General features: G+C 30.7%; 4 protein-coding genes across 9 annotated transcripts; 2 read left to right on the forward strand and 2 right to left on the reverse strand.

Moving 5' to 3' along the window:
* Positions 1-136: 136 nt before the first annotated feature.
* Positions 137-5,644, reverse strand: LOC105429527 (Kinesin-like protein at 61F). The gene is made up of 16 exons (XM_089079883.1): positions 5,314-5,644; positions 4,894-5,041; positions 4,650-4,799; positions 4,348-4,508; positions 4,114-4,263; positions 3,788-4,024; positions 3,270-3,645; positions 2,927-3,198; positions 2,644-2,783; positions 2,444-2,562; positions 1,996-2,349; positions 1,232-1,459; positions 941-1,120; positions 647-866; positions 445-566; positions 137-331 (listed from the first exon to the last, which is right to left on the reverse strand). Exons 1-16 carry the CDS (start codon positions 5,376-5,378, stop codon positions 275-277), a joined length of 2,979 nt encoding a protein of 992 aa, XP_088936009.1. The 5' UTR covers positions 5,379-5,644; the 3' UTR covers positions 137-274.
* A 153-nt stretch (positions 5,645-5,797) lies between these two features.
* Positions 5,798-8,432, reverse strand: LOC105429526 (RNA exonuclease 2). 6 transcript variants are annotated; one of them, XM_011642562.3, is made up of 6 exons: positions 7,939-8,432; positions 7,758-7,848; positions 7,317-7,378; positions 7,050-7,211; positions 6,735-6,955; positions 5,798-6,276 (listed from the first exon to the last, which is right to left on the reverse strand). In XM_011642562.3, the coding sequence occupies exons 3-6, from the start codon at positions 7,359-7,361 to the stop codon at positions 6,153-6,155; spliced, it is 552 nt and encodes a 183-aa protein (XP_011640864.2). In that variant the 5' UTR covers positions 7,362-7,378; positions 7,758-7,848; positions 7,939-8,432; the 3' UTR covers positions 5,798-6,152. The 6 variants fall into 6 exon arrangements, with proteins under 6 accessions (XP_011640864.2, XP_011640861.2, XP_088936025.1 ...); XM_011642559.3 differs by lacking the exons at positions 7,758-7,848; positions 7,939-8,432 and adding an exon at positions 7,574-7,717; XM_089079899.1 differs by lacking the exons at positions 7,758-7,848; positions 7,939-8,432 and adding an exon at positions 7,551-7,717 and having other exon boundaries at positions 6,761-6,955.
* Positions 8,433-8,503: 71 nt separating this feature from the next.
* Positions 8,504-9,059, forward strand: LOC105429525 (histone H2A-like). The gene has a single exon (XM_011642557.2). It carries the CDS (start codon positions 8,643-8,645, stop codon positions 9,015-9,017), a length of 375 nt encoding a protein of 124 aa, XP_011640859.1. The 5' UTR covers positions 8,504-8,642; the 3' UTR covers positions 9,018-9,059.
* A 1,385-nt stretch (positions 9,060-10,444) lies between these two features.
* On the forward strand, positions 10,445-11,408 carry LOC105429524 (histone H3). Its single transcript, XM_011642556.3, has one exon. It carries the CDS (start codon positions 10,963-10,965, stop codon positions 11,371-11,373), a length of 411 nt encoding a protein of 136 aa, XP_011640858.1. The 5' UTR covers positions 10,445-10,962; the 3' UTR covers positions 11,374-11,408.
* The last annotated feature ends 2,286 nt before the right edge of the window (positions 11,409-13,694 follow it).

The raw sequence follows: 13,694 nt of genomic DNA on the forward strand, positions 1-13,694 counted from the left end.
GACCTTGAAATCCAAGTGTTAAAATATCAGTTAAATAATTTGCAATTTCCGATTTATTATTTTAATCCAGTTAGAAAGATCAATTTTAAATTCAATGTGAATTCCTCCATATCTCCACATTTGTAAAGTAGAAACATTTTCTGTCGATTATTTATTTATATCATTAATTACATTGTATCATATCAAAATATTCTTATCTGATAATAAACCTAATATATATAAAAATAATTAGTTCTTATAAGTCTAAAATACAACTGATTAGCCGTCAAAGGATTTAATTTGCGTTTGGACATTTCTTTTTTGGCGAATTATTATTGACCAATGTTGTTTCCTGTAAACGAGTAATATTAATTGAAAATTTGTATATTACTGCATTTTTCGTAATTTTCACAATTTAACTTTTAGAAATTGTAATTATATTTCTAAATCAATATCTATATTTACTTCATTGTCAGAATTGTCCAGATAATTTTTTGCTTCTCTAAATCTCTGAATGATTCGTTCATGTGGCGAAGTTACAACGAAATGCCGTGGATATTGATATTCTTTTCTTGCCGGTGTTGAACCTAAAAATAAATATCAAATAAATTTAGTTTATTTAAATTCAGTGCTACATATGAAAAGCTATATACAAAAAGAGATTTACCCGTTGGCATATCACGCCGTAAATCATCAAAGAATTTTCCAATTCTTTCTTGTATCAAATGTACTTCCATAATTGTCTCGTCATTCCAGGTAGATAAATTTTTACTTTCATCTGTAAGTTTATCATTTAGTTCTGTGGATATTTGGAGACTTTTCTTTCTTAATTCTTCCGCAAGCTTTCTGTGATCATGACTTCCTTGTATTAAGACGTTATAGATATTCTGTAAAAAAAAAATAATAATTATATATATGAACATATATTTAATAAAATGATAATCTTAATGATATAATTTACTTTAACAGATTCAAGAGAAGAAGAACTATCTTCTTTGAATTTTTGTTCCATCTGTTTTATGTTTTCTTCGACATGTAATTTGTTATGCATTAGTACGTCGCAATGATTATTCAAGTCAGTTTGAAATTCATCAGTCAAACTACGGCTGTGTGTTGCAATCTGTTCTGATAATGTCCAGTTCTAAGAAAATAAAAGTTATAAGATTTTACATATTATCTTGTTTATATTATTTTCATCTTTCATAATATCTTGAATATTATACACAATGAAAAGTTAAATGTGGAAACTTACCTGTTTCATGTTAGATCCAACATCATTCTTCAGCATATCTACATCGCTTTGAATTTTCTGTTGCAGTATCTCAGTTCTGTCAATAGCCTTGTGATAATTATTGAAAATATCATTAGTCGTACTTTCGCAAACCTCATTAACGTGATTTAATGTGGCGCATGTAGTGGAATAATTTTCGGTTACGTTTTCATTTAACTTATTAAATTGTTGCCATAAATGTTCAAATGACTGTAAAATAAGCACAATATATAATTTATGAATCAAATTATTACAAATGTTAAGGCTCGGTTCTCTCTCGGCGCGACATGGGTTGTGTGACGTCAGAGGAAACGACGAGAAATGATATGTTTCTTGCGTCATATAACTTTATCTTGTACTTTTCTCTTAAAAACATATTTTCATATTCTTAAAACTTGTAAAAAATACCAGAAAGTAAGATATCTGTCCAATAAATTACGTAAAAGTGTAAAATAATTCTTGAAATAATGGTGCACTGCTTAGCTATCAGAAATTATCAAATCACTAGATCTAATTGTTTCTGATAGTTGAGCAGTATTTTTTACAAGTTTTAAGAATACAAAAATATCATGTTTTTGAGGGAAAAATACAAGATAAAGCTATATGATGCAAGAAACTTTTTACATGTCATTTCTCGCTTCTGGCGTCATAATTCGATATGGCTGCAGAGAGACAACTGAGCCTTAAGAAATAAGCAAAAATAGCATTAACAAAATAAAATCAGATAATATATTATTACACCATACCTTCTTAAATTTTTCTTGTTCCTCCATAATTTTATTGTCACCTTCGCGAATAACTTGTATATTTTGTTTTATATCATCTATATTTTTATATAAATTATCCCGTTCTTGCAACCTATAGTCACAAAGTTGTTTTATCGATTCATTTGTATATGTCAATAATTGATCAAACTTCTGAGATATATTGTTATTTAAATGCTGTAAATTCTTTACAATTTCTGTATTATTAACTTCTATCAAATTATTAATTTTCGATGCCAATTTTAAAGACAAGTCATTCAAAAATGTGTGTTCATTTTGAGTCGTGTCAGATGAACGTTCTATTTCTGCATCTAGCCACTGGTAATAGTATTTATACTAAACAGAAAAATTTATCGTATACATCTTTTTTTATATTTTTACATTTTAGTTTTTTACTTTTTACATTTTATATTTTATGTATATAACTCACCGAATCGTTTATATTTCTTGTAAATTCTTCTATTGCTGTCTTTTCTTTATTGACAATATCATTTGAAATATGGCAAATTATTGAATCAATATCCTTTTTGAATAACTCCATTTGTGATTCTATAAAAATATAAATATAAAAAATACATTTTATTTATCATACATACATAGTATAAGTGCATGCTAATAATTTTTACCTACCGACATTATTTTTCATCAAAGTACAGAACCCCATAAATTTCTGTGTATGAACTGTAATATCATTTTCTACATCTTGAAACTGTTTTGCAATATTACTTCGGAACTGATGACTAATGTGTTCGTTTTCCTGTTCTAATTGCCTATGTGCATATTATATGTATTTTTAAATAATTATAATATCATAGATAAAATCGACATTGATATTATATTATACATTTAATAATAATAATTTTATATATAGTATTATATTATAATTAAATAATATGAAAAATAAAATGCTTACCTCTTCAAAGAAATTTTATCTTGAAGTTTATTTACATCAAATGTTGCTGCATCAGCTACATCTAAGAGCTTTTGTGCTTGTGATAAAAGTTGTTTTTCTGTAGATGCATGTTTTTCTACTAAATAACATTGCTCCTCCTTCTCACGTTCTGTCATTTCTAAAAGTACTGTAGTCGATTTCAAAACATGCGATGTAGTTTCTAATTGTTCCTTGGTTTCATGAAGATGGTTAGTTTGCTCAACATGCTTTGCTTGTAAGTCGTTGAATATTTGCTAAACAAAAATAAAATTTAGGATAATATTAATTATTATAAATTATTGTATAAATTAATCAATATGTTTACTTCTTTAGCTTCCATAGTTTCTTTAAGCACTTTAATGTGAGTTATTTTTTCTTCAATTTCCTTAGTCTGATTTTCAATTAATGCTTGCATTTCATTATAATTCTCTTGTGCCAAATATACGCCATTTCGTTCACGCGATGCTAACAAATCTCTTCTTAGTCTCTCGATTTCTTCTGTATATTCTTTAAGTAATGCTTTTTTAGATAATTTTTGATTGATTTCAGGGCGATTTGTGATATTTTTAGCGCGATGAGCATAATCTAATGTCGATAAGGTTTCTTCAAGATTTATGCTTGCTGAAGACACTGTTGCGATAATTGAAGTTTTTGTACGTCCACCTAATGATTCTTGCAGAAGTCTTGTTAATTTTGATTCCCTAATCAAGATAAAATACAAAAAATAGTTTAGATATATAGTTTTGTTATAAATTATCATAAATTATAAATTTTAATATTAATTTTTTCATAAAATTTCTATTTCCAAAATTATATTAATTATAATGCAAACTTTGGTATTACCGATATGGTATGTGAGGTGCTCTTTCAACAAGTGCTGTTATAACTCTACCAAGAGTCAATAATGATTGATTTATATTTCCTGCTTCTCTTGCTCTCCTATCAACCGCACCAGATCTTCCAACATTTTCACTTCCGGCTAAATCTACCAAGTTTAATTTCCCAGTTTTTAGAAGTTCTTCTCCATCCACATTATTCTCTTTTATATGGACAGTAATTGAAAATACTGTATGGGAACGGCTAAAAGTATAAAAGATATAAAAGATATATAGATGACATACAATTTGATATTTTAAAAAATAAATAGATATATAATTTAAAACAGCAACCTTGAATGAGCATTCATTAAAGTCGCAGCTGTTTGTCTTCTCTCCGATCCCTTTTCTAGAATCTTGTAAACCTCATTTTTATTGTGTACAGTTACCTCTTCTAATCCATGAATGATTACTGAACCTTTTCTTGTAGAATCTTCATAAAGTCTATAATCGTTAAAATCACATGTATTGATATATTGCTCATATTTTTAAAAATAAGAATATATAAGAATAAGATAAATATATTACCTTATTTTAGATGCGTCATCATTTGGCGATAGCAAGTCAAATAATTCTTCATTATACAATTCAAGAAAGCTAACTCGTACTGTGTATTCTTGTACTTCCAATAAACGTAACTCATCAAACAGATGACTCAATGCACGAGGTATAATTCCTGCTGTAGTATCCTAAATAAATTTAAATTAAATCTAAATTTAATCTAAGTTAATTTTTTTAATGTAATAATATTAAAAATATTTTGTTATGACTCATAATATAATTTTTAGCAACATTTAATACTACTAGTAATACCACTTTATACAACTCACACTTTGCCAATGCAATGTTGGATCAGTGCTGTTACCTTCCATAGTAAATGTTTTACCAGTACCAGTTTGGCCATAAGCAAAAACTGTACAGTTATATCCAGCTAATACTTCCTCGAGCAACGGGTTGACAACTGCATTATATACATCTACCTATAAGCCACAATCATTCATTTCAGCAAATGTTTATATTATATCTAAAATAAAAATTTTAATTCTATGATCTAAAAATATTTCATATTTTTACCTGTTTTGAAGATGGTCCAAATACTTTGTCAAATGTAAATTTTTTTGAATGATTGCCTTGTTGTCTTTCATGTACCACTACTTCTTTATTAGATGGTAATTCTAATACAGAAATAGATCTTCCAATTTTCTCATTATTGTTTATTGGTCTATTAAAAAAAAAAATTACTTCATGAAGATAATGAGTCAATATCAGCACACAACGAAATAAAGAAATGTCAATACTTGAATAAATGTATATTGTCTAATCTTTAAATGAAGTTAATAAAAAAATCAAGATTTGCAAACAAAGAATTTTCGGGACTTTTCAAGATTTTTTCTCAAATTAGGAAAAATATAATATCGCTTCTCATTATCCACAGAGAATTTTAACTTCTCTTGCAATAATATGTCAGCGTCATGGATAGTTGGTATTGCTTACCTGACGCGTACGAAAACCTGTATATGCTGATTTTTATCCTTCTTCGAATTGCGTATTTCATTCATCTTGAATAGCTTCTCGTGCAATTATTTCTCGCTGACACAATACGATACACGACTAGTATGATCTCACGATCAACGATAGCGCGTTTTATTTCGCGTTCATTTACTGTTTGTAAACGCCACACGGCAGAAGTCAGCCGTTAAAGAATTTAAATTCAGATGCTTCGCGCGATCACCACCAGGTGACTGTGTGTGAAATCGCATTATTTGGCGACAACCAATCATCGGACTTCTTTTTTCCTTCAGCGTGTTCATTGGTCGTTCTTTCCCATGATTCTAAAGTCTGTTCTTTAGCTGAACTTTTTGCACTATTTATCTCTCCTCTTTTTTTCTCTAACGGAGAAAAAACAGAAAGATGAACGTTAAGAAAAAGATGAAAAATGATAGAGCAAGATGATCAATTAAAAAAAATAGGCTTCTCATAGTAGAATATCATATATAACATGCTATTTATTTAAAAAAAAATATATGTATATATAAAATTATGCATTCGGATACAGAAAAATTAAATTTACGCTATATTTAATTATAATTATTTAAGTATATTATGAATAAAAATAAGTCTTGATCAATGAACACTTGTTTATAATTTGTAATTTTTATAAATTTAATTTAATCTTATATGTATAGATTTTTTTATTACTTCATTCTCCTTTCTTAACTTTAAATATGTTGGTAAATATAGACAGTTTTTTAAATATATAAAAGTATTATGTGTAATCAATTATGCAATAAAATTGCTATCAATTATAAAATTAAATTTATATAATTATATAATTATAATCCAAATATATGTCTTTTATAATATCTCAGTTCATCAATACTCTCTCTTATATCATCTAAAGCCCTATGTCTCAATCGTTTTCTTGGTATTGATTTATACACATCTGGATTCCACCGCCTAAAAATCATAACATTTCAATTATATTACTGCACTCTAATCATTCTAAATATTAATTATGGAGGAGAGATTCTATCGGTGTTATAAACACACATAAAATACAGCAAAGTTTGTTAACAAAACATGATGACAGATTGATGTCAAGCAAGCTATAGCATACTTAATATATAAATTGCATACTTAATACATAGTTTAACATACAGATTGACGATAGAAATCGGACAAGGTCAATTCTGTTGTCAATTTATTATTCAAATATATTAACAGACTCTGCCAACAAAGTATGATTTAAAATCTGCAGTTATAGATGATGATATTGGATCTGCATACATCTTGTACAATCGATTATTAATTTACTTTGATATATTTTGGACAGATTGCTTATTGAAATATTAATATTATTTTACACTATACATTAAAATCTCTCTGCCTAAGAAACATAAGAAATTGATTATTACTTAACAAGTTCCTTGACTGTACTAACGTCGATAATTCTGTAGTGCAAGTAATTGTTAACTGATGGCATATATTTATATAAAAAGAGACGATCCATGTAGACTGTATTTCCAGCCAAAGGACATGAATCTTTTTCAGTATACTTTTTTAAAAAATTCAGCACTATATTCTCAGCCTCTTCGATTGTTATTGTACTCGAGCGAGATTTCTCAATTAACCCTGTCTAAAATATATTTCCATATATATTTATATAATTTAAACTATATTAGTTAATAAATGCAAACATATTTGTATATCTATATCAATTAAAAATTTACCTTCTTATGATTTTCTTTACACCATGCATTCATATTTTCTAATATTATATCTGATTGATGTATCACGATATTTAATTCTTCACTAATAATATTTAATTTTTCATCTGTTACGATACAGGCAATTTCTAATATATGATCTTTATCTACTTCAAGTCCAGTCATCTGTAAAAATATTAGCAATATATAATTAATTTTTTCTAAATTTATTTCTGATTACTTTTTCTTATAAATTATTAAAGAAATATGTGACTTTTAACCATTTCATACCTCCATATCAATCCAAACAATATAGTTATTAGATTTGGATGCCATTTTATCTGTTAATATATCTGACAACAATATGTAAACGTGAAAAACCACAAAAAAATAATTATTGAAACAAATATTAAGAAACGATATCAATATTTATCACTTTATTCAAATCAATTCAATCAAATAATAAAATAATGATAAATTGACAAAGATTGAAAAATTTTTTGGCAATATAATTTTAAAGATAACCTTTAATCACAGATAATAATTACGATAAATTTTCTCTCATAGATAATCAAAGATGAACTGTCACATTTACACAGTCAGTGAACTCATGGACTAACTCCGTTCGATACTGACATATGTACATCACATTATATGATTACATACACAATGTTATATATACACACACACACACACACACACACACACACACACACACACACACACACATACACAGATTTCATGCACGTGTTTCTGAATGTAGCATTGAATTGTAATAGATAAATTGTAATAGATAAATTATATTTCTAATTCACTGTCAACACTGAAAATAAATAGATTGGAATTGTGTTATGAATATATTATAAATTTTTAATATTAATAGAGAATTTTACAACATAAAGCAAAAGATAACCTGTCCTAAGAAGTATGACAAATATTTGATTTAAGGAATAAGAATAATATAAATAATATAAATATATAAATATTCATTTCTATCGATGTAGATTAATTTCAATCTCAAATTAATTTACTCTTTATTTATATCTAATTCTTAAAAAAGATAAACTGAGATAAATTGAACTCAAAAGTTAATCTAGTAGAATGAACATAAAAATGTAATATTTTTAATAAATTTAGGAACTACATATTCTTTAAAAGTAAGATTTTGAAAATATCAAAATATCTTATCGTGTGATGAGTTTTCAAAAACTGAAAAAAAAAAATAATAAACTAAACATATTCTCTTCAAAATATAAACATCGAAAACTAAAATATATAAAATCGATCAGATAATAGCACAGATTAAATAATAATTTTAATAAAGTTATTTATTTTTAATAAAAATATCAACTTTCAGTTTATAAATATGAAAAATAACATTAACAATAAGAAAACATAAGCGATAAGCGAACTGCTCCAAGCGAGAATCATCGAAAACGTAAAGCTATGTAACGTAGCAGGTGACGTCACGCAGGTTCTGGCACGTCATTGGTTACACGAAGCTAGTACGAAATGGTATAAAAGGCGATGCAGAATCTTGGAGCAAACCAAAACGAATCGGGACGCCGTAGAGTACGTGTATCGCTGTAGAGAGTTTCATTTTCTATAACCGCAAAGATGTCCGGACGTGGCAAGGGTGGCAAAGCTAAGGGAAAGGCGAAGTCCCGTTCTAATCGTGCTGGATTGCAATTTCCCGTTGGACGTATTCACAGACTTTTGCGAAAGGGAAATTATGCCGAGCGCGTTGGTGCCGGTGCCCCGGTCTACCTGGCCGCGGTGATGGAATATCTTGCTGCGGAAGTATTGGAATTGGCGGGAAACGCCGCGCGCGACAACAAGAAGACCAGGATCATTCCGAGGCACTTACAACTGGCCATTCGCAATGACGAGGAATTGAACAAGTTGCTCTCGGGCGTTACTATCGCTCAAGGAGGTGTCCTGCCGAATATTCAAGCGGTTCTGCTGCCAAAGAAGACCGAGAAGAAAGCTTAACTGCAGAGCGACGTCAAACGAAACGGCCCTTTTCAGGGCCACCATATTTTTCACATACGAAGAACATCCTGTTTACAATATTTCTTTATGTTATAATTTTTAAACGATTGTTCAATTATGCATTATCCGCTTATAACTAGATTTAATTTTTTTATGACAACATTCAGGAAGTTATTCAATTTCCGTTATATTTTCGTAAGATTTTTCAATCGAATTATTAATATTTCTATATATATATATATATATATATATATAAAATTTTAAATTGTTTAAATGTTATAGTTTGTAGACTACATTCTTCTGAATTCCGCGAGATCTCTTCAGCGGAAAAACATAAGATTAACGGTTATGATCGGCAAGTAAACAATAGATTTATTTTTTTTAACTAAACTTCTCCATGTTAGAGAAAAAAAAGAGAAAATATGAATTATACAGAAAGTTAAAAAAAGTATATTTTTGTTAGTCTTCCTCTGGCATTTTTATCTAAAAATCGAGGTCCATATCTTCGAATTCTGAAACGAAGATAAAAGCAATCTTCAACGAGCCAAGTTTTGAACAAGTCTGATGAAAACAATCACATACTAAAACAATATTATTTTTTTCCATTTACCTTGTGTAACGAATTTGATCAATCTAAAAATTTAATACTTTTAAAGATTTAATACTTTTAATATATAATATCCTTTAAAAATCCTATAAATCGCCATTCTGTATCATTTTTGTTCTTTCGTATTATCGTCTATCCATCGGCATCCATCTAACCAAACCTTCAACGTACTTACTAATTGCGAGTGACCTTTTACTTCATTTGAAGATCTCCGGAGAACTTTTCCTCAATGTTATTATCAAGATTTAACAAACAAAAAATCCGTCATGTTTAATTTAACATAATTTCGTTCAAATAATCTCAACTTTTTTTTCAATTATTAATGCTTCTTTTCTTTCTTTTTATTTTATTCTTTCTTTTTATTTTCTAAATGTAAAATGATCAACTTTTATTGTCATAGTGAATTTCCGCATTTCCTATCCAGACTGCGCCACGATATTTTCAAAATATTCGATTGCAACGGGGCAACTAGGCAAATTATCGTAAAGGCGAATTAGAATTAAAAGAAATCAACTTAAATAAGACATCAGTCAACATTCCTCGACTCTTCATTCTAGTTGTCGATTACAGAAAATTAGGAGCTATCTTGACTTAACGTTCCCTGTTTTGTTCTTTTCCAACCAAATCGAATATCCTTCCTCATTAGATTTCTGTTCATGCAGTTAAGTTTCTCTCCATAGACCCAGTTTCTCTCTCCGAAATAATATTCTTTTCAGTTCAAAACTTCTCTTATACAATTCATCTTTCTTTTCTTTCCATGTTGGAAAGAAAAGGAGGGAAGATAAATCGTGTCAAGTCAGCTGAAAAAAAAAAACAGATTTAAATCCGGCTGTACGTTATTTTAGCTTTAAGCGAGACTTAACATATATCTGTCTTCATCTTTCTTTTTAAATAAATAAAGACAGACATATATTTAAGTCTCGCTTAAAGTCAAAAAACGTTAGTATTTGTATTTGTATAACGTTTGTATTTGGGCCTTAATGTAACATCCTCAATATATCCCTCCTCCTTTTCCTCCATACATTATATTATACCCACACACGACATATATAGTCTATTTTGTAGCTGAATCAGTCATATTTAAAATGAAATAGATATATATTTGAGGTTTAACGTAAAAGCGAGAAGGTTATAACGTAGTCCAGTGCAGGAACAGCTGTATAACGATTCTTCCATTACACGTGCGTTCTCCCCACCATTGCTCCAAGGACCAATCACAGCACGATGACCACAAGCAGATGCTATAAGAGATTTGTACAGTGATGGCGCAGCGTCACTCTTGACACGCAGGCAGTAGGGGACTGTTCGTTTGCTTGTAAAACCAACGAGAAACACATAATGGCACGTACCAAGCAGACCGCTCGTAAATCGACCGGAGGTAAAGCGCCTCGAAAGCAATTGGCTACTAAAGCCGCTCGTAAGAGCGCGCCCGCTACCGGAGGTGTAAAGAAGCCGCATCGTTACAGACCGGGCACCGTTGCCCTGCGTGAAATTCGTCGTTACCAGAAGAGCACGGAGCTTTTGATCCGTAAATTGCCGTTCCAGCGGCTTGTACGTGAAATCGCTCAGGACTTCAAAACTGACCTCCGGTTCCAGAGTTCCGCGGTTATGGCGCTTCAAGAGGCTAGCGAAGCTTACTTGGTAGGGTTGTTCGAGGATACCAATCTTTGCGCTATTCATGCCAAAAGAGTTACCATTATGCCAAAGGACATCCAATTGGCACGTCGTATCCGGGGCGAACGAGCGTAAATGCTAAAACGAAAAGTTAAAACGGTCCTTTTTAGGACCAACCATTCATTCGCGCGAGGAACACCTGTCGTGTTTATCATACAAATATTTTTATTTTAAATAGAAAAATGTTTTATACTTTTGTGAAGCGAGAGATTGTCTTTAGATTTTTGTTAATTTTATTATCAAGCGCAATAAATGCGTTTGTAACACATGAGGTAAATGCACGTTTACCTTAAAGCGTTTACATGAAGCTGAGTCATTTGTAAATACATTGTTTTTCACACAATGCGCATTACGATAAGGAACATTCCAGAAATTCTACCGTGACAGGATGTAGCGATTATTCTAAATGTGATATTCGAAAATTGGAGACTATCGCGTGACTTTTATTCGAAAGATTTTCTTCTCATGCAACATTATTCCATAAAAATCGGAATAATGTAGCAAGCGGGGTAATCTTTCAAGTATCGTATTCCACCTTGCTGCAATCATTTCTGCATGAAGATAGATATGTAGAACGTGTACGGAATGAAATGTTTTTCAGCGATATATTTCCTAATTACAAATCACAAACACGCGATAAGAGTTATATTCAAGCGGGAATTTATTTGAAATTATAATCCATTTTGCAGAAAAAAATAGAGATAAAATTATAGTTTCTATTCATTCATTATTTATCGGCGTTTATTTTTCATACAACACACGTTAAGAATCGTTAACTATAGAATCGACAATAAAATATATTCGTGAAGCCCTCCATCGACAGAGTAGGTAGAAATTATTTTTTTGTTCAATCTCTTTTCTGCATTGAAATGTCGCGATCGTTCGAGAAAAAGAAAACGAGAAAACGTAAAAGGGGAATCGTCGTCGGTCGATTAGTTATTTCTACGGTTGAGAGAATAAACGCGCGTTTCAAAATGTTATTAGGTTTTCGTTCTGTCGTATTTTCGTGTGTCGAGTTCTCGGACTCGTGAAGCAGGGTAGAACCTGGTATGAAACTTAACGATCATGAAACTCTGTTATAGGCACGAACGCACGCAAGCATGCATGCACGCAAGCGGGCACGCACGCACGCACGCACGCACGCACGCACGCACGCACGCACACACACACGCACGCACGCACGCACGCACGCACACACGCGCGCACGCACAGCACACACAACACGCACAGCACGCACGCACAGCACACACAGCACGCACAGCACGCACGCACAGCATGGCACGCACGCGGCCACGCACGCGGGAATTGTCGGCCGTACAGTTGAATGTACGCACGCGAGCACGCACGTACAGGCACATGCACGCATGCACACTCGGTTTCGCCTTAATGCGAGTCTACCGTGCGGCGGAACGACTTTGCCTTTCGATCCAACGCTCGGCCCGCGCTGTTTTCTTACGAGAAATAACGTTTCGTAGACGATTACGAAATAAACGTATAATGATAGTAATAATGGAGCGTCTATTCGCAAATTGGAGAAATATTCAGGACTTTAGAAATTTTCTGCTTCTTCTTCAAGGAATTATTGATTATTGTTTTTTATTATACGAGAAAATCTTATCATAATTATTTTAAGAATGGCATAAATCAAATTTTGAAATCTTTTTTTTTCTATTTCGGTTACTTTGTTCTGGTATGTTTTTTTTTTTGAAAGTTTTAAAGGATAAATGTGATACATTGCAGTATACATCGAAAGCGATAGTAGCAATAATTATTAAATGATGAAATTTATATATTACTATAAATAGTAATAAATAAATAATAGCATAATAGTAACAATTATTAAAGAATTAATGCAATACTTTTCTTTTATTAAGAGAGCATTTCAGTACATACAGTTTATTGGCTATTTCAACAATTGTAATTATTAATAAAATTATAAAAGTAATAAAAAATAACTTCAATTATTTTAAGTATCTACTTCACGTCCAAATAAAATAATCGCAACTGAAATAAAATAAATCTACATCTAAATCAATTTTAGATGATCTATAATTATGTTAGAGTTTAGAATAAAATTCTATTTATATTATACGAGAAAGAATGTTGTAGAGAATTCAAAAAAATGATCCAAAAATTATTAAAAAAATATGTATATATGTATATGCAATCTGAAGTCTACATCTTGCGAATCATTTAGAGCGAGTTTAAATTCTGATATAAATTCATATTCAAAAACCGCAAGAGTTGGAGGAAAATTTCATCGGTGAAGATGCATATAATTTACGACTTTATTCCGTGTTGTTGTACGGCAGCAGGGCATGACGTTTCCGTGTCAGCGTAAGGCTGCCGTCGTTTCCGGGCCGTTTCGAAGTTGGCGCGCTCAGCACGGCGGGCCA

The sequence above is a fragment of the Pogonomyrmex barbatus genome, unplaced genomic scaffold (genome assembly GCF_055798465.1).
Source record: "Pogonomyrmex barbatus isolate J1 unplaced genomic scaffold, ASM5579846v1 scaffold3, whole genome shotgun sequence".
Lineage (NCBI taxonomy): Eukaryota > Metazoa > Arthropoda > Insecta > Hymenoptera > Formicidae > Pogonomyrmex > Pogonomyrmex barbatus.

What these genes read in the sequence shown, in the direction of transcription:
- LOC105429526 (XM_011642562.3), bottom strand. Translation starts at nt 7,361, where the DNA reads ATGGCATCCAAATCTAATAACTATATTGTTTGGATTGATATGGAG. An exon ending in TTGTTTGGATTGATATGGAG is followed by an intron (nt 7,212 to 7,316) that starts GTATGAAATGGT and finishes ATATTTTTACAG; the next exon opens with ATGACTGGACTTGAAGTAGA. An exon ending in GTAAAGAAAATCATAAGAAG is followed by an intron (nt 6,956 to 7,049) that starts GTAAATTTTTAA and finishes AATATATTTTAG; the next exon opens with ACAGGGTTAATTGAGAAATC.
- LOC105429527 (XM_089079883.1), bottom strand. Translation starts at nt 5,378, where the DNA reads ATGAATGAAATACGCAATTCGAAGAAGGATAAAAATCAGCATATACAG. An exon ending in GATGACGCATCTAAAATAAG is followed by an intron (nt 4,264 to 4,347) that starts GTAATATATTTA and finishes TAACGATTATAG; the next exon opens with ACTTTATGAAGATTCTACAA. An exon ending in AACAAGAAAAATTTAAGAAG is followed by an intron (nt 1,460 to 1,995) that starts GTATGGTGTAAT and finishes CTTATTTTACAG; the next exon opens with TCATTTGAACATTTATGGCA.
- LOC105429524 (XM_011642556.3), top strand. Translation starts at nt 10,963, where the DNA reads ATGGCACGTACCAAGCAGACCGCTCGTAAATCGACCGGAGGTAAAGCG.
- LOC105429525 (XM_011642557.2), top strand. Translation starts at nt 8,643, where the DNA reads ATGTCCGGACGTGGCAAGGGTGGCAAAGCTAAGGGAAAGGCGAAGTCC.